Below are 20,900 nucleotides of genomic sequence, written 5' to 3' on the forward strand. Positions count from 1 at the left end.
CGCTCACTACGTCACTATGTATGTCGTATTAGACCCTCCATTTAAAAAAATGGAAACAAATTGATTTTGTTTGCCCTTCGTTCAAAATTCCGAAGTGGTAATTAAGTTAAACTAATAATTTTGTCATGTCGAGGACTCCAAGAACAGCTCAAGTTTTTGACGTTCACGATAACATTAAATATTTACAACTATTTATAGATAATATTTCCGCTTTTTCATAATGTAAATACAATCTTGTTGAGCATCGTAATCCTATCATTCTTTAGAATTTAAAACAGTTATTGGATAGGTAAATCTGCACTCGACAGGAACTAAGTGTTTTATTGTGAGAGATCAGTTGAGCATAGTCTATCGTGCATAATTGAACAAGTGCATGAATGCTTGCTGCAAGCATTTAGGAACCTACTATGATTGGATTTTCCACTCCCACTGTTTATTGCCATATTGTGGCATCTCTAATTGAATTGCATTCTGGTTTATTGTGTACTCATTCGTGTAGTTGAGAGCTTGGAATTTATGTAGAAAGATTTTTAATTTATCTATTCATGCTTGGGAATGACTTCTGATGAATTTTGTTGAATGGATGTTATCACTTTATGAATTTCGATTGATGGTTTTATGAGCTTCAAATCAGTTCAGCTTTAACAATTAAATCGATGTTGGAAGTATTTGCATAATGCTAATACTAGTAAATTATAACGAGACTGTAACAAAAAAAAAATGCAAAAAAAAACTCATCAATCAACGACTCGTATTGACTACTTCTTCACAACTTTTTTTTCTCTTTTTCATTCACAGCTCAAGGAACGTTCCTCCTCCTCGGTGCGGGAGCGCTTCGTCAACGATCCGGCCTACACCGAGGACGTACGGCACCTGGCGCTACCGATGCGCCGAAACAGCGGCCCCGACAATGTACCCGGCGGTGTCGGTTCATCATCGGGAAGCCGGAAGTTCTACACCATGCCCAAGAAGAAATCCCACTCAGTCGGGAAGGATTACTCCGGGGCGGGTGCCGGTGCCGGTGCCGGTGTTTCGATTATTTCCCAGCGGGATCAGTTTTATAGATTGGATGCCGAGCAGATGCGGCGAGGGTTGATGGGGGTTACTGGAGCAGGTGGACAAGAGGATCAATCTTATTTGCAGGTGAAGGTACGCCGAAAGAAGTACAACTATCACAATAGTTCGGAGATGTTGAGGTTCGGAGGGGAGGAATCGAGTAGTTCCGGGGATTTGAAGAAAGGTGGTGGTTCTGGCAGTGCGGATCGTCGGGGAAGAAGTTTGGATCGGAGAGGGGATAAGTTGGATTCGCGATGGTTCGAGAAGGAAAGGAGAGATGAGGGAGTTGGTGGAATAGGACCGGAAGAAACTCGTGGAAGGAATAGAAATTTGATGAAAAGGCAAAATGCTGCCGAGGATGGTTCTTCTGCTGCGGCGCAGCAAGCCATGGATGAGCTCGTGGAAGTTGATGAGGCGTCAAAGGATAGCAAGAGCAAATTTCAGATTGGAAAAAGGTTTTTGAAGGGGGAAATCGGTATAAAAAGTTTCAACTATTATTTGTTGAAGGAAGGTTTGAAATCTTCCAAGAAGAATTTGCTGAAGCAGAGATCGGCACCGGTTGAGGCTGGGAGAGGAGCTGTTGGGCTGTCGAAGAGTGAGGAGAATATTTATGAAGAGATTTACTTCGAGGAAAAGACGGACGATCCGAACGATGAGAAGATTCAGTTCATTGACTGTGAGTTGTGTGTTCAACAATGTGATAACGATAACTGCGAAGTTTGTCATAGCAATGTTTCGAAACATACTTTGCAGCAGCATCACAATCATCATCAGCAGCACATGCATCAGGAACACAAACAGAACATTTACGAAAAGTTGAAGAATAAGCCGGGGCAGCATCCGGGTGGGGGTGCTTCCGCAGTTGGTCCTCAGTATAAGGCGGTCAAATCGTTAGACATGGATGAGCTCAACAATCTGTACTATTCGTCGTCCTCAACGTATGGATCGGCTGGGGCCGGCAATGTATTACAGTATCAATCGTATAATCCCAAAAATCCGAACGTTTTCAAAATCGAAACGACACCGGTTGCGTTCAGTTGTGACTATAATCCAATCCAGCAGATCTACAATAAACCACAGCAGCAGCAATATGGGGTCACTCTTCCTCCGGGGGCTCAGATGATGGCCTCCGTTTCCGGACCGCAGCAGCAGCAGCGTCATATTTATCAACAACCCCAAAAGCTCGTTTCGTCTGGTTCGGACTATTATCAAGAAGTCAATCGAAAAAAGTCATCTTCATCATCGGACTCGCTGCATGCCCGAATGCAAAGGGAATTGTATCAGCAGGCCAATCTCTATTATTACCAGAGGGATGTCGAGGCTCAAAAGGCGGATCCGGCAGCCCGGGATCCATCTCAGAACATCTACAAAACAAGCTCCAATGCGTCGATTCTGAGTGCTGTGTCAGCCAAGAGTGAAAACTCTCTGAAGCACCCTCGCACCGGGAACATGTCCGATTCGTCCCTCGGTGACTCTCTGTTTTCCTACCCGGCCAATCGACGGTACTTTGGCAGCTCCGAAAGCTGCCGGTTTGCCTCAGAATGTCGCCGATGCAGTCTGGATGTGGACAAGTGCAGTTTTTCCGACACATGCCGGTACGACTGCCGCAATTGTGATTGTTCGTCCAGCTATTTCTCTTCCGATTTCGACGATACGGGAACCAGACGGAAAATCAACTCCCTACGCCAATCCACCGGGACAAATGCGGACAATTACTCGGTGCCCGCCTATGCCGAAGACTTCATGAAGCACGTCAGCAACGTAAAGCGCAATCAACTAGGAGGCCAACAGCAACCGCAACAACAACCGAAACAGACATCGAGTGGAAAAATTTATGAAACTCCCACCACCTACGCCGGGCTCTCGAAAAAGATCCACGAACATACCTACGAAACGCTGAAATCAAACCCATACGGAATGACCGGAACCGTTTCTGGCCATTCACTCAAGGCGCTGTACAAGTACGACGAGAATACAAAACAATCAATCAGTCACAGTCACGAGCTATTGCTTTCCCCATCTCGCAGCAAAATGCCGCTGGAAGGACGAAATTCTCTTGGAACCACAATAGGCGGCAGCCGATATGGTCCGCAATCATCTAACACCCTGCCGGCATCCATTAGGGCCAGAAGCACCGAATTCAACCAGTCCCTTATCCACACCGGAGGAACACTTCCGAAAACATTCACCACCCCACTTCCGGATCCTCCCCAACAGCAGCCTCGCACGACCCTAACCAAACTTAACCACGACTACGCGGAAATAGCCGCCCTTCCGGCAAAACCGGCACAAACAGCCGTTCAAACTAATCAACCAGTGGCCGCACCATCCGCCGGTAAACGAACCAGCGTCAAATACACGGCACCTCAACCCCCAAAACCAGCCTCCAACAACCCCTCTCAACGCCGTCAAGCACCACCCATCCCCTCGAATCCACCACTCAGCAGCTCAACCGAGCCCAAATCAATCAATCAACCAGCCGCTGCAGCCGAGCAGCGGGATAAATCCCTTCCCCGCAAGGAACGAGCCGAGTTCGAGCGAAGCAAACGCGGCGCCGCTGCTGCCGTCGCCGCCACCATTCAAGACGTCGGCCCACCGAAAACCGCTCCAAATAACGGTGTCACAGCCAAAAACAAAACCCAACAACCGATGCCAACGACCTCCCAACAGCAGCAATCCAAGATTAAAGAGTCCCGAAAAAAGTCGGTTCAATCCCGACCACTTCCGGCTCCGCCGACGACGTCGGGACAAGTCGTTGCCCCACCTCAGAGCTCCCAACAACTTCGGCAGCATCACCGACAACAGCAACAGCACCACATCGGGGACGATGCGGACGACGAGGATGGGAACTTTACCGACGACGAGGACGATGACGAAGTTTTCCTCAGCGATAAGAAATCGAGGAGGAAGCTGCCGCCGCCGGTGAGTGTGAAAAACCTATTTTTTCTGTAGCCACGTTTATTGTTTCTACCCTCCTGCGGAGGGTAAAATAAAGAATAACGAAAACAAAAGGCTCCCTCCCGAAAAAAAAACGACTCGGAGCTTTGTTTTTTCTTGGAAGCTAGCCCAGTTCAGCTCGGAGCGAGATGATTAAGATGATGGCCATGCTGCTGGCGAGCGAATGCCGAGTGGCGGCTTAATTTAGGACGAGCGCCAGCAATCCTAGTGCCGTGTAGTAAATTAAAATTCCCGGCACTCGGCTTTCGGTCTATTGTTTTCTTTCGGGGCAGTTTTTGACGTGCTACCTACGTCGGGTTTGGTTACGAAGTTTGGTTCCAAAATTAGTGGAAAAGTTTTCTTCTAATTTCTGAGAACCATTTGGCGGTGCGAAATAAAGGTCCACCATTTAATGAAAACCGTGCATACATGCAATGCTGAGACAATTGTTATGACTGGACATAATCTAAAATCAAATAAACTTCATTATTGTAACAATTTTAAAATTTTATATCATATCTGCAGTTGTATTTATTTCTGTGAGATCTAAGCAAGCCTTAGTGGAGAGCCGTCGTGTTTTTTTTTCGCTCGTGTCAATTTTTTGCGTTTAAGGAAAATTTAATCGAAAAATGAATTTTAAATGGTGAATTTAGGATACCGGTGAAGTATTTCTGAGTTGTCCATCCCAACTAAGTAGAATTAACCGAAAAAAGCATTCAGAATGAAGTTTTTATAGTGAACGTTGCTGAAGTGCTTAACACGTTCGTCGCCACGCTCATTTTGGTAGTTTTACTAGACAGGCCCAAAGAAGTTCTCGGAGAGACAAAACAAAGAGGGAGAACTCCAATATTTGAAATGTATTGCTTAAGCGGGTTGCCATCTTGGACTTAGCTGGCGGGAGCCGCATTTCGTAAATTCAGCCGCTCGCCGGAACAGACGCATGCGACCACCTTCTCAGTCTACATGCGACCAAAGCATCCACCCGATCTCCGCTTAGGTTACTCGCATCCCAGCCGGTACCACGGGGAGGTATAGATAGGAGTTGTGAATAAGAGGTGGTATGACCATATGCCGATTTGCAGGAGAAAGAACAGTTTTACAGTCAACTGAACAGCGTGGTAGAGAAAATTCCGAAGGGTGACATTCAAATTGGCAAAGATTGGCTCCGACAATCAAGACCTTGAGCGCATCATGGGGCGCCATGTCCTAGGACAGATGAGCGTAAACGGAAAGCTGTTTGTAGAACTTTGTGGCAACAACAACATGGTGATCGGTGGCTCGCTCTTCCCCCATCGACCAGCACATAAGGTCACTTGGGTATCCCGAGATGGCCGAACAGAAAGTCAAACTGACCACATCTGCATCAGCCGGAAATGGAGAGGGAGCCTTCTTGATGTCCGCAACAAACGAAGCGCAGATATTGCATCTGACCATCACCTCGTCCTTGGCGAGATACGATTGAGAGTTGCGCGTGTCCAAAGGCGCGATGAGAAAGTAGGGTGTCGATACGACGTCCGCCGGTTGGAGAATCCAGAGGTGAAAAGGGCATACGTTGAACAGCTAGAATCCCGAGCCTTGGAATTGCCGACAGACGGAACAGTCGAAGAACAGTGGTGTGGAATCAAGAATGCCTTTAACACGACGAGCCATGGTACTCTCGGTAAACTTTATGGACGAAGAAGTGAATGAATGTCGGATGAAACTTGGAGGATGGTCGATGATCGGAGAAAGGCGAAAGTCGGAATTGAGCAGGCATGTACCGGGTCAGCCAAAGCAGCCGCACACTTACGATATGTGGAGCTGGAAAAGGCAGTTAAACGAGCTTGTAGACGAGACAAGAGAGCCTGGACAAACTCCCTAGCCGAAGAGGGAAAAAGAGCCGCCGCCAATGGAAACATCCGATTACTTTATGACATTTCTCGCCGCCTCAGTGGTGCAAGGACTAATGCAAGAATGCCGTTGAAAGACCGAGCAGGTCAGTTATTGACCGTTCGAACAGATCAGCTCAAATGATGGACGGAGCACTTCGAACAACTCTTCCGAGTCCCGAATAGCGATGGTCAACAGAACCCGCAGCTCGAAGCGCCAACAGTAAGCCGCATAAATGGCGTCAACTCGGAAGCGCCCTCGCTGGCTGAAATAGAAGCGGCAATCAAAAACATGAAATCCAACAAAGCACCTGGGATCGATTGCATCCCTGCTGAAATGCTGAAAGCCGACCCTGCCCTGTCAGCACAAATGTTGCACCGTCTTTTCGCTGACATCTGGGATACTGCAACATTCCCGGCCGACTGGATGCAGGGTATCCTCGTAAAGGTCCCGAAGAAAGGAGACCTGACAGAGTGCGGTAACTGGCGAGGCATAACGTTGATCTGTACAACCCTCAAAGTACTCTGCAAAGTGATCCTGAACAGGGTCCAGGAGAAAATCGACGCTACACTCCGACGGCAACAAGCTGGATTCCGATCCGGACGATCATGTGTGGACCACATCACAACGCTACGAATCATACTGCAACAAATCAAAGAATTCCAGGACTCTCTTCTGTTGGTGTTCGTTGATTTCGAAAAAGCATTCGACCGACTTAACCAATCTGGGCTGCTCTAAGGCAATGAGGGGTCCCAGAGAAACTAGTTCATCTCATCGAAGCACAATACGAGGCATTTTCGTGCTTTCGTGTTTAGCACGATGGTGTCTTGTCCGAACCAATCCCGGTAACTGCTGAAGTGAGACAGGGATGTATCTTATCACCGCTACTTTTTCTCATCGTAATGGATGAGATTCTGACTGGATCGATCGACTGTGCACTGAACCGAGGATTGCCGTGGAATCCTTCAACAATGGAGCAACTGAACGACCTTGACCTGGCTGGCGATATTATTTTGCTCGCCCAAACACAACCGGAAATGCAGAGCAAACTCGACGACCTCACCGAAAGTTCCAGCAGGTCTCAAAGTCAATGTCGGAAAGACCAAGTCGATGGAGATCAACACAGGAAATCCCTCCAGTTTCATGGTAGCTGGGCAACAAGTTGAGAAAGTGGAGTGCTTCCAGTATCTGGGTAGCCAGATAACGCCTGATGGTGGTACCAGGAAAGACATCGAAACCCGGATCAGAAAGGCCCGATTTGCGTTTGCAAGACTCCGAAACATCTGGTGATCACGCCAGATCTCTCTACGAACAAAAATCCGAATCTTCAACTCAAACGTCAAATCAGTATTGCTGTACGGGTGCGAAACTTGTGCACATATTTATGCGGTGACGACGCGAAAACTGCAAGTATTTGTAAACCGCTGCCTGCGGCATATCATCCGCGCTTGGTGGCCTGGCAACTGGATCTCGAATGAGGAATTACATCGCCGGTGTCATCAAAGGGTTTTAGAAATCGGGATTCGGGAACGTAAGTGGAGATGGATTTGGCACACGCTGCGAAAAGATGAAAACGAGATTTGCAGAAAGGCGCTAGATTGGAATCCAGAAGGACATCGAAGAAGAGGCAGGCCCAAAAGCTCGTGGCGGCGAAATCTAGCCGCTGAAATCCGCACAGTAGACGAGAACCTTGGCTGGCAGCAAGTAAAGACGCTGGCTCCGGATCGCCAGCAGTGGAGATCTTTTATCTCAGCCCTATGCGTCGGTCAATCGGCGCTGGACCCTTAGGTAGGTAGGTAGGCTGCCTGCGGAATATCATCCCTGCTTGGTGGCCTGGCAACTGGCTCTCGAATGAGTAACTACATCGCCGGTGTCATCAAAGGGTTTTAGAAATCGGGATTCGGGAACGTAAGTGGAGATGGATTGGGCACACGCTGCGAAAAGTTGAAAACGAGATTTGCAGAAAGGCGCTAGATTGGAATCCAGAAGGACATCGAAGAAGAGGCAGACCAGGAAACTCGTGGCAGGATGGATAATTAGTGACAATTAAATAGGCGAAATTCTTGAACAACTTAGCTAGAACTTTCGTTTGTTTACTTTTATCGAGTTTCCTTCCTTCATTTCATGTGTACTTGTCTCAAAATATGAACGTTTTGATGTTAACCCTATCTCAAACAAATTATGATCATTCTTGTTTCACATTATTTTTTTTTGCAAAGTTTTAAAAAACCTTCATTATATTTCATCCTTTTCCACAGATTGTTGTCAAGATAACACAAAGTTTTCCCAACAGGCAGTGGCAGCGTGGCAGCTCAAGAGAAACATAAATCTTAACAATTAAAATTTAAGGATCAAAAACACTTATTCCAGCACAGTCAGCCAGCAACCTACTTATTTATTTGCCCGAATCTGTTTTGCCAGATAAATCTCCTCGGCTAAGCGGAAGAAAACTTTTCCAACAGGTGTATGCTTCTCGCATTCGCTGTTAGAGTTGGAATGTTTAGTAGGGAATGGGCAACACGAATGAATGTGGGGAGGTTTGTGGTGAAGGCGGATGAAATCAGGACACCTTATCAATTCCGGTCGGGTTTTCTCTGTTTAGTCGGAGGGGATGGCGGTAGAACTTTGAATTAAAATGGTGGTTTGCTGTGCTTAACTGTCGGTAATTAAATTCTTGGCTACTTCAAGGGTGCCCAACGGATATATTTACTACTGTTTAAATATGAATGAGGAATGCTCGGAAGGATTTATTCCAAATAATTTAATTTTAAGTGACGAGTCGTCACTAACGACTTATTGTTTTTCTTTTCTATGACATTGTGTTCAAGCTTTTCATTCATCTTTTACTTCCTATAATTTTTCAATTTATGGCTTTTACTGAAAGAAAATTATGAACTTTGCATAGTTTGAGGCGTTCCTTTTTCCTCAAGTTTGAATAACACTTGACTGTCTTAGTCTAAGTGACGTAATCTCAAATTAAATTAAAAACTTAAAACGTTTCTTCCAGAGTGTTGTAAGTCAATTTGAACTCTATTTATAAATTTCACTCCCTGTAAACACTGGATCAGATTTTAAGTTTGCCAGAGAAAGCTTTAGCTCATCTCACTTACGTAATTAACTTCGCATCAATTTCCATCACCTCGCCAAAAACAACGCACATCAGTCAGTCAATTTGATCGAATCAAGGGGAAATTATTTCCAATGATTATCCGCGGCCTCGTCGGTAGCGCACCGAAATCCATTAACTGGCCACAAACTGTGGGTCGGGATAGCAAGCGTACTGGCCACCAAAATCCGGCGGTAGTCCGTTCTTATTCCAGTATCCTGCTGCTGAGCGATCTTTATCGCGTGCGGGTCCAATTTTCAAGTTTTTATTTTAATGAGCTGATGTTTGGGAACTCAATTTGTTCAGGGTTGGCCATCACGAGCCGAAGGATGAGCTGGCTGGATGACCGGACGGGGACGATTTCCGCACCAAATTGCTTGATGTTGATTACCATTAATTTTAAGTGAAGCCTCGACGGGATTAAGGAAGGCTTTGAGCATGGAATTCTAGGAGGCTTCGATTAAAAAAAAAGTCTCCATTATGCTTCAATTGGTGTTTTTTGTTAAAAAAATGATAACCTTTTGTCAGATTTGGTCTATCAGCACTAGTTTTGCTGATAGGGGCTGCCATAAATGATGTCACGCAAAATTTGGAAAAAATTTACCCCCCCTCCCCCCTATGTCACATATTGTCACAACTTCCGTAAACCCCCTTTTTGTTAACGTCAAGTTTTCCTAACCCCCCTCTCCCTCCTGGAGTTAAATTTTCAACCCTTCAGAAATTTTATTCAAAATGTTGCTTTTCTTAAATTCATCAGTTTTTTTTTCAAAGAATTGAGAAAAAGGTTAACAACTTTCAACAAGCCTTCAATCATTGCTTAAAACACATTTTAATCATGAGTCCATAATCCATGTTGATGGCTTTCCATATCAATGACCGGAAAAGTCGAGGCAGTAGCTGCAGCATCAGCGTCGATGTCGAAACCATTTAAATCTATTTCCTCTTCTTCAATCCATTCGCAATCCAAATCGTCTCCACAGGTAAGAATAGCCTAGCAATCCTGTTCAAGTTTTGCCACAATTTTAGTGGGACGGACTTTGCTGTTGTTGTGAATTTCCTTATGATCATAAAATTAACCAAAAGTGATTACGTGAGTATTATTATTCATTAAATGAATGGTGCAAGTATAATTTTATTGAATTTTATTATTAATTAATTTTATTTTATTGTTATTAAAAATATTTATTACTGTTTTGATGTTTTCTTTTTTTTTGTGATGATAAGTGATGTCACGATCAAGCTGACCCCCCCTTCCCCCATGTCACAAATTGTCACAAAAATCGAAACCCCCTCTCCCCTCCCTCCCCTAACGCGTGACATCATTGATGGACGGTCCCATATAACAAAGTTTCTAAATCAATTACCTAGTTTTTTAGTGAAATCAATCCTCGATAATTGATTTACTAATGAACCTTCATTATTTCCTTTATTAAATTAATGATTCAGATTATGCCCAGCTATTCTAGTATTAGAAGTACAATTATTTAAAAAAATCAATCTATTTTTTTGGAAAGTTTCAAAGATATAAAAATAACAATTTCTGGCATCATTAAACATAGGTTTTTAACTCTTGATTTGGAAGATTTGAACTTTATTTTCTATTCCGCAGAACGCCAGTTTGCTTTGAACTGCTTCTCGCTGCTAATAGTTTTCTTCTCAAGGTTCTGCTTAACTGTCGCCAATATTTTCCGATTGGGCGAAGTTCTGTTGTTTTGAGAGGGTTTTCATCCTTGGGCACAACCTGAATGTTGTTAGCGGCATACCACCCCTAGGCCTTTTTTCATAATGGCAGGATGCATAATCCGACCAAAACAGCACAGACAAGTCATGTTTCTTCAGGAAACGCTTTTGAAGACACCCCTTTACGTATATTTTTTGGTTGAAGGTCCCGGTTACAACAAAAATGTAGCTTTTCAAGCAACTGGTACAGATAGCTTGCCAAATGAGATATTTCTTAGCAAACTTTGATAGTTTAATATGTTTGAAAATGTCTGCCACTTTTCCCCTTCCGGTTGCTAGTAGAATATTCTTGTCCCGGAAGCTGGCTGAAGTCTGCCTTGGCGTGGGTTTCGTCGTCCATTACCACGCAATCAAACTTTGTCAACAATGTCGTGATCGATTACTTTTGTGACGTGAATTCACGTCATTTTTGACTTCAGTACATACAACTTTGATTTCCTGTTCTTTCTGTGGAATTGTATATATCTATATATTCTAATATTCTATATATCGGTGTCTTCGAATAAGTTGTAGAAAAAGCAATTAACCACAATTTGATGTACGTAGCTTTTCGATTGAACATCAACGAACGAAGTTATGCTTATTTGAAGTTGTGACGTGAATTCACTCAGTTGACTGAATTCACGTCACGAAATATCAAGTTATTCTGAACCTTTCTATAAAGCCTTCAAATTTTATAGGCTCTTTTGAAAACAATATTTTTGCTGTTCCGACTTTTACACTCATTAATTTTCACTAACTTTTTCCTTAATTTGATTGGAACTTCAAAAGCAACATATTAAAGGATCATACGTTAAAATTACTACTGTTTCTCACAGTCTTAATTTAAACGTTCACCAAAAAAAATATTTACAATATTTTTGTATTTTTGTTTGTTAATAACGAATTTATCAAAAAATCAACTATTTATGTAGTTATTTATGTAGTTATTGAAAAATCATCTGAATTGAAAAGTTTCAATACGAAATTACAGGACCTTAGGAGAGTAGGATTTTAACCCAAATTGTATAACACTAGTCAAAAGTGTTCCCTGATCATATCCTTTTACCCAATCCACATAAAAAAAAATGATTTGCTAGGATGCAGAGGTAACCTCGGTCCTAAAGCGTGAATTATTATTCTTTCAATCCTTTTTCTCTATTTTCCTTCTATCCATTGACTACTAGGACGTGGCCGGCAGTACAACCATTGGCGATGTGGAATTCGTTCTACTGAGCCACGCTTGCGATCATTAAATTTGAAATGCGCTTGTTTTTTTATCGGTTAAAAATTAATTTAAAGCTTGATGAAGCTTAAAAGGCACGAATGTTTAGGCACCGGAACTATTTCGGACGCGATTAGAAAACCGACAAATTGATTCACTTAAACTTCAATCGAAACTACTTTATTCGGTTCGACTTGGGGGGTAATTTACATATTATAGAGCGATCTTCACACGGCGGTATTTAGTATATTTTTCATGTTGCATTTCAGGTTCAATGATTTAAGGTGGATGTAAATAGTCAATCAAGCTAAGCTAAGCTAACGAATTTATCAAAAAATCAACTAAATTATGTTCAATTTGTAAAAATCCGACCATCTGGAGCATGATGCCTCTAGATATGGTGATCTCACATGCCAAATCGTACGTTCACCATTTTGAAAATAGTTTTGACACCTGGCTGTAATGTTTACGAAAAAGGGAGAAGGATCAATGTACTATCAGCTAAGGTAGTAGGTTTCATGGTTTTGCATGAAAAAATAACAAAACGGGCCCATTTATAGTCGAGCTTGTGCCCAGAGATTTGGTGCGGAACGAGCTGAAGGAAGCCTATGTCGAGGTGTGCGTCTTGTCGGATGTGCTCTCGATTGCCGAGGAAAAGCACTTCATGGTGCTGGATCCGATTTCGCAGCACCCATCGGAAATGAAATCGATGGTGCTAAAAAGGCGCTGACCATTGCCACTAATATCCTGTTGACCAGAGCTGAACGGTTGAAAAGAGCCCATTCGGAGCACTTCCGAGTTAACATTCAGCTGCTTAATCTGGAGCACTGAACTGGAGGTGAGTGAAAAAAATAAAAAGTTTTTAAAATTAATGGTTTTAATTATGTTTTATTTTAGATTACGAAACATTTGATTTGACAACGGAAATTCTGTCATGAAACGTTTCTGACATGTATTCGTTGAAAGGTTCTGGTACCTTTTAAAATATCATAGGTTCTGAAAATTAAAAAAAAAAAAAACAAAAGACCAGCTCGCTGAATGCAACGGAACCGGCAAACCAAACCTCCAGATCAAGTATTTTCGATGCAGCACCGGAAACGATGTTAATTTATTGTCATGGGGAGAAGTAAGCACAAATTGTTCCATCTTTTTAAACTGATGCACTCAGAAGATGCCTTGAGTGTCTCGCCCATGAAATCAAACTTCTTGTCGGAAGCAAGCGAACAATACGGCGTTTTTGATCGAAAGATAGGCCGCTATCAGTTGCTTGGAAGTTGCAAATGAATATTTCTTTTCAGCGCTTCCTTCTTCATCCTTATTCCTTTTAACCTTGTAAAGTTCCACTCTTCGGTCCTGGAGGAGCACCCACTATCGTACCCAATACTTCTTCAGTCGCAGCTTCCTCACTTTCCTCGGCTTTCTTCACTTCAAACATTCCCGGGAGCATCAACCTCGAATCAGCCGTACGGTAGCTCAGATCAGCGATGATTGTTTTGGAAATGCTTCGTAATCTAAAATAAAAACATTTTTAAAAACATTAATTTTACAAACTGTTTAATTTCTCACTCACCTCCAGATTTAGCAGCTGAATGTTAACTCGGAAGTGCTCAGTGTGAGCTGTTTTCAACCGTTCAGCTCTGGTCAACATTTCACTTCCGATGGGTGCTGCGGAATCGGATCCAGTCAAGATTGTACCTTCTCCTGTTACTTGCTGTTTCCTTATACTGCCTTCAAGCTTGCTTTTTGGTTCGTGGTGCAAATTATTTTAAGACAGAACGGGAAAATAATCCTTCAAAGGAAATCTTTAATGGTAGTGACGTCACAGATCATACCACTACTAAAACAATTCTTTAATTATACTGCCTGCTTTCAAGTTTTTTTGGCCAGCCAATAGCCAGCTGTCAAAATTTCGCCAATTCCACCGCATCCTACCCTCGCCTACTTTTTGCCAAAGTGAGACCACCATATATAGAGGCATCATGATCTGGAGGGTCAAAACAGCTTTCAGAGCATATTCCCCCTATGAAATTTTGCAAAAAAATCAAATGTTGTGAGGTGAATTCACTCATTCGTGCTGTTATAACTTACCTAGATTCCAGCCGATTTTTATAAAATGTAGTGTTTTAGAATCGTTTTATCATTTTCAAAGAAGATCTCATTTTTTTATGTCAGAAAATGTCAAAGTTTTCTCGTAAAATTTAAAAGTTCCCTTTTATTGTGACGTGAATTTAATCATTTGCGACTGTTTTTGTTCACTTTTCAAAACAACCATATTGGATATAAACAAAGTCATTTTTCTGCCAAATGAAGCAGTGTTTTTTGACTTCAAAACATATTAAAAAAAATCGAAAGAAATTTATCCATATTTTTTTATAAATTATTTTGAAAAAATTGTCAAAATAACCACTTTTTCCAACAACAAAAAAAAATCTTTTTCAAGATCATATAAAACATAATTAAAATTTGTTTTCTCTTTTTTCCGTTGGTTTTGTGTGATTTGAATTATCAAAATTATAGACAAGATGATTCGCGAACGTATAAAAAATCACTTTTTAACGGTACAAGTGCGTGGAATGTGTCTTATAAGTCGAAAATCCGTATCGTTTTTAAGCTTCATGCATGTACAAAACTCTGATTCGTAGCTCCTCTTGCTTGGACACCATTTTGAAAACTAAAGATCTAATGTCAAAGCCAAAAAGGAACATCATTCTACACACACACAGCTACAAAATGAGGAGTGTTGGGGTTTTTTTTTTAATGAATGAATAATAAAAATCAGCGAATTTAAGTTGACCACTTTTTGATCCGAACACCCTTTAGGAAGAATTGAGCATGATAAATCTCACTCGCTCCACGCTTTAATTGATCATTCACTTACCAGAAGGTCACATGCCAAATTTCAGTACGATCTTGATTCTTAAGCGTGAATGAGATTTTATGGTATTTTGCTTCAAGAAAAGTAAAAAATACTGGATTTTGGATTTTTTCTTGATTAACTGATTGCTTTTTATGAACATTTCTCTCAAAGTCTTAATTGAGACAAATATTTCACCCGAAGACTGCAACACGATTGAACTTAAAACAACAAAGTAATTGCAATATAAAGATTGTATTTTGGCCGTCAATTGTCGTCTAACTCGTGTTGAGTATATTCTACGCAATGCCCTTTATTGAGGAAAGCAAGAAGGCGTTTTTTCCGATCAAGATCTAACGAAAATAGGTCTGTTCTATTAAATGTTTAAAAAACTACGAACTCGCTCAGGATAGTTACTTTCATGAGTAGGTACGTAAACCGCAATTAAAGGAGAGCTTATAATGAATTCCGCTGCTTTTTGGTCATATATCCGTAACCGAAAAAACTACTGCACGATCTCAGTTGATATGACAATCTCCGGCAAGACAGCAGAAACGTTTACCGACCCCACAAACCTGTTTGCTGAGTTCTTCCAGTCAGTTTTCCTGAATAACGATGGACGCACTTCAGCTTTATTACTTGAATCTTGACCGTCGTACGATATCCTTGTACTTACTCTTACACTTTTTGATGTTGAAGTTTATAATGCCCTTATCGCAGTGAACGGTTCGAAATGACCAGGACCTGAAAATTTGCCACTGGTGTTCGTAAAAAACTGTGCCTCCACAATAGCGATACCTCTTACAAGCATTTTTAATATGTCCCTGTCATCTGAAGTTCTCCCGCAGGCGTGCATCGATCCCACCTGTGCATAAAAGTGGCAGCGTACATCCCGTCGAAAACTACCGTCCGATTTCAATCCTTAACTGTTTTGCGAAAGTACTTGAATCTTTAGTTTACGATGCTATATATCCGTCCATAGCTGAGTTAATTGATGGAGCTCAACATTGGTCCATGAAAAAACGTTCAACCACCTCAAACCGGCATTTACAAATTTTGTGGTACCAAAACTCGAAAAACATCAGCAAGTGCACACTGTACACATCGATTTCTCCAAAGCTTTTGAACGCGTTCCTCATACACTGATAATTGACAAACTTAGACACCTTGGACTTCCTGAGTCCTGAGCGGATAACAAAGTGGCTTGCCTCGTATTTGAACTCCTTAGTGTCAACTCTGTCTGCTCTTCGACGTTTTTGATACCATCCGGTTTTTCCCCAAGGCAGTCATCTTGGACCGTTAATATTTATACTGTTCATTAACGATTTGTGTGACATATTGACGTCGCATAAACTATTTTGTGCAGACGACCTAAAGCTTTTCCTACAAATTACATCACCGCTGGACTGCATCATGTTGCAGAATGATCTCGACGTTGTTATGAGATGGTGCGGTTTGAATGGAATGTTGGTGAACGTTAAAAAGTGCAAAACAATATATCAAGAACCTATAACGTGCATCAGTATAACTACACAATGGGTGATATCGTTCTCGAACCTGTTGACTCAATTAAAGACCTCGGTGTTACCTTCGATAGCCGGTTGAGATTTCACACGCATATCACTACAATATCCGCCAAGGCTTACGCTATGCTTGGTTTCCTTCGTCGCAACACAATCCATTTTAACGACGTGTAAACTACGTGAATACGCAGCTACAGTTTGGGCCCCGTTCCAACTGACTTTGAGTTAATCTCTCGAAGGTGTCCAGCGAGCGTTTGTTCGCTTCGCTCTTCGGAAACTTAAGGGGGGGGTAGGGTCTATCACTTTAAAAAAATCGATTTTTTTATTTTTTTATTTTCTTATTGGAAAACATTTCAAGAATGTTGTGTCAAATTTTCAAGTCAATTGAAGCAAAACTGTAGAAGTTATAGGCCTTTATCTCCTCCTATCTAATACTGCAAGAAAGCAAGAGCAGAAACTTCAAACGCGTTTTTCTCGAAAGCACATTTTTAAAGTCCGTGGACATCGTCATTTGAAAACTACTTATCCGATTCTTTTCAAATTTGGAACATATTTTCTACATATAAAATACCAGACCCCAACGTTTTTCTTTTTCGATTTTTTTACTTTGGGAAGATTTTACAGGTGAAAAATGGCGGATTTTTAAGTGAAAAATCGTAGTTTTTACTTCAAACAGCCACAAAAATTTCATAAAAATATTTTTAAGTTAAATAAAAACGTTGGGGTCCAGAAAAACATCTATTTAAAATATTTTGCTCGGATTTTTTGACTTCAGATGATTCTCTGCTGAGATACAGTGTCCACCGCAAATCCTGTTTTCTAAAAGGCATCCTCGAAAATGCTCCGTTACCGGCTCATTTTTCAATATTTTTCTACGAAAAAATTACTAAATGTTCTTTTAACAATGCTTTGTTTAATGCAAACAATTTGAATACATTTGTTTGAACGATAGCTCTAGAAAAAAATCGTGAAAATGGTGTTTTTTTATACCCGTTAGACCCTACCCCCCCCTTAACTACTTGGCCGCAGCCCGTGGCGTTATAAATTAAAGAATAAACAAGCAGGCCACTCCGTAGTCTTTGTTGTTAGTTCAGATTCTTCCTTTACGTCAAGCAATAAAGACCTAAATCCAAATTTAGTCTTTTGAATCAATCCGGCATCCTTCAGAATTAAGAAGTGGGATACAAGAATCAGAAGATCGCCCTCAGAAAGTCAGGAATTGGAATATTTCGTTTTCTGGAAAAATTTGGAACGGCTTTCTGGTCCTCAAGGTACCTCTAATGGAGAAGTCTGGGAAGAAAACGGTCCGGATGCTCTGGTAGGAGCTGGGGGTGTTCCAGTTATACCAGGCACTGGTCCTTCCAAGATGGCAGGCAGTGATGGAGCCAGAGATCGCGGATGTGCGATTTTCCTTCAGCCAGATGATGCGAGGAGCATCCCAGTGATAGTCGAGGAACTTGGAAAGACGAGCAAGAGGCAAAAAGTAAGGTTTGGTCTGGAAGTTATTTTGAGGGTGAATTTCCAGTGATTTATGAAACGCGCGACTTTTGATAGTAAAGTTGGAACGATAGGAGTTGAACAAATATGAATAAATATATATTTTTTATTGTAATTATATTAAGTTAATGAAACATCGAGGACGATTTTGTGATTCAGGATGGCCGAGCTGAAGGGATATGATTAGCATTGGTTATAAATTAAAGAATAAACAAGCAGGCCACTCCGTATTCTTTGTTGTAAGTTCAGATTCTTCCTTTACGTCAAGCAATAAAGACCTAAATCCAAATTTAGTCTTTTGAATCAATCCGGCATTCTTCAATACATAGTACACTTTCTGTGGGTTGGTGGTTTTAGCATTTGTAAGATGCTAGCCATCATATCCTCGAAGGATATACGCTTAGAGTTAAGAAAAAGAAATCTCACATCGGTATAACCTGATTCATCCTGAAACGCTATCCCGTAGCAGGAAGTTCCTGCCATGTTTAATTAATTGCACAAAAATTGTATAAAATATTTCGGGTTCAATGACTCAAGGTGGATGTGAATAGTCAATCAAGCTCAATTTGCTGAAGACTGCAAAATGTTTTTGTTTATTAGAACTTATGCTTTAACAACCAGTCCGATATCTTACCCTCCTATGTCTTTGATGGGAAAGGGATGAGAATGGGAGGGGTATGGGGTGGGAATGGGAAACTAGAAACTGTTTCCTATTGCCGGCCGGTTTACATACACACGCACAGCACACTTGGCTGATTGATTTTGCCGTCGGTTGTAAACAAAGATTTTTTTTATTTTTAATGCCGTTATACATTCACACACAGCACTAAGTACATAATTCGACAATATCATTGCTGGCTGATTGTTTCCATCTTGCTTTGTCTTGTGATAGGATATGGGATATGTTTTATTTGGTTTCTTTGAGACATAAGCAATGCGGTTGCGCTGGGAGGACAATGCCAGTTATTAGAAAGCTTGTTAATGCCGGACCGGCATAGTATCTTATACCGATAATTCCACCTCCAAGGAAGTTCATTATTGGAGTAGAGTCTGATTGTGGGTGTATATCACCTGAACCATAGTTTCAGAGTCAGTGAAGTCAGTTGGTTAAAAATTTACACATGTTCTTAAAGTGTGAAGCTTCATGTTTCTTTGAAGTGATCTTTCTAAAACATGATGGCTAGCATCTTACAAATGCTGAAACCACAAGCCCACAGAAAGAGTACTATGTATGCCGTGACCGAGATTCAGTCTCATGACCTCTGGCTTAGAAGACTTGAACGCTATTCTCACGGTCGGCGGCTTACTTACAGTAAAAAGAAATCTTGTTTTTTTCTGTTATTCAATTTGTAAATTTTTTTTTTTAAATATGTCTTTATTTGTACCAATTCATCATTACATTTATATTACATTATTACATTAAATTAGGTGTTCAGTTCAATGATGAACTGTCCAGAGCCCTATAGTTTATTAATCACTATAATTTATTTATTTGCATTAATTTTGCTGAGTGCAATCAAATATTTTTATGTAGGAGAACATCCTGTAATGTCAAAAAATATTTTAAACTTACTACTAAAAACTAAGACTATCCTATATTAAAACTAATTATAGAGAGAACGAATCTCTGCGATGGAAGACTGCATCGATTTGCCTCTGAAGTTGGAGATGATTTTGTTGGCCATCTCTTCGATCGATTCAATGCCCGCAATCCGATGAAGATCTTCGGTGCTGTGCCAAGGTGGAAGCCGCAAAATCATTTTCAGAACCTTGTTCTGAATCCTCTGGATGGCCTTCTTCCTCGTCGCGCAGCAGCTAGACCAAATCGGAACTGCATACATTATCGCTGGTCGGAATACCTGTTTGTAGATTAACATCTTATTTCGCAGACACAACCTGGATTTCCTGTTGATGAGAGAATAAAGAGATTTAGTATATTTATTACACTTAGATTGAATATCTTCAATGTGATTTTTAAAAGTAAGATTCCGATCAAGTGTAAGTCCCAGGTACTTCACGTGATCAGACCATTCTAATGAAACCCCATTAAAAGTTATGGAATGATTTTCATTAGGTTTTAAAAATTGAGCTCTTGGCTTATGGGGAAATAAAATAAGTTGAGTTTTGGAAGCGTTAGGAGAAATTTTCCACATTTTCAAGTAATTCAAAAAGGAATTTAAATTTTGTTGCAATCTACTGCGTACCACCCGTAAATTTCGACCTTTGGCTGAAAGCACAGTATCATCAGCAAATAATCTTCTACCTTTTCCTTCTGGTACATCAGGAAGATCAGAAGTAAAAATATTGTATAAAATTGGCCCAAGTATACTACCCTGAGGGACACCAGCTCTAATGGGTGTCCTTTCAGAGCATGAATTTTGATAGCTTACTTGTAAGGTTCGGCTAGTCAAATAATTTTGAATAATTTTTGTGAGATATACAGGAAAATCAAATCGAGCTAATTTAGCTACTAAACCTTTGTGCCAAACACTGTCAAAAGCTTTTTCAATATCAAGAAGAGCAACACCAGTTGAATATCCTTCAGATTTGCTAGCGTTAATCATATTAGTTACACTCAAAAGTTGATGTGTAGTAGAATGTCCATGACGAAAACCAAATTGTTCATCAGGGAAAATAGAATTCTGATTAATGTGAATCATCATTCTATTCAAAATAACTCTCTCAAATAGTTTACTTAAAGAAGGAAGCAAACTAATTGGTCGATAACTTGATGGCTCTGAAGCACTTTTTCCAGGTTTCAAAATTGGAGTTACTTTGGCATTTTTCCATTTATTTGGAAAATAAGCCAAGTGAAAACATTTATTGAAGATTTTAACTAAAAAATTTAAAGTGCTTTCAGGCAACTTTTTAATAAGAATATAGAAAATCCCATCTTCCCCTGGGGCTTTCATATTTTTAAATTTTTTGCAAATCAATTTAAGTTCATCAATATTTGTCTCATGAGAACTTTCAAATACATTTTGTTTAGAAAGAATATCATCAAACTCAAGGGAAATTTGGGCATCAATTGGACTTACAACGTTTAAATTGAAATCATGAGCAGACTCAAATTGTTGGGCTAATTTTTGAGCTTTTTCTGCATTCGTTAAAAGA

The 20,900-nt window shown here is 40.9% G+C and overlaps 1 protein-coding gene across 2 annotated transcripts in view; it reads left to right on the top strand.

The window, feature by feature from the left end:
• The window catches only part of LOC129751004 (uncharacterized), a 951,184-nt gene that overhangs the window by 213,961 nt on the left and 716,323 nt on the right, over positions 1-20,900 (top strand). For both annotated transcript variants that reach the window (XM_055746238.1, XM_055746239.1), the window contains exon 3: positions 799-3,978. In XM_055746238.1, the coding sequence (XP_055602213.1) occupies positions 799-3,978 (3,180 nt within the window). The remainder of the gene's footprint in view (positions 1-798; positions 3,979-20,900) is intronic.

This window comes from Uranotaenia lowii, chromosome 3, assembly GCF_029784155.1.
Source record: "Uranotaenia lowii strain MFRU-FL chromosome 3, ASM2978415v1, whole genome shotgun sequence".
Lineage (NCBI taxonomy): Eukaryota > Metazoa > Arthropoda > Insecta > Diptera > Culicidae > Uranotaenia > Uranotaenia lowii.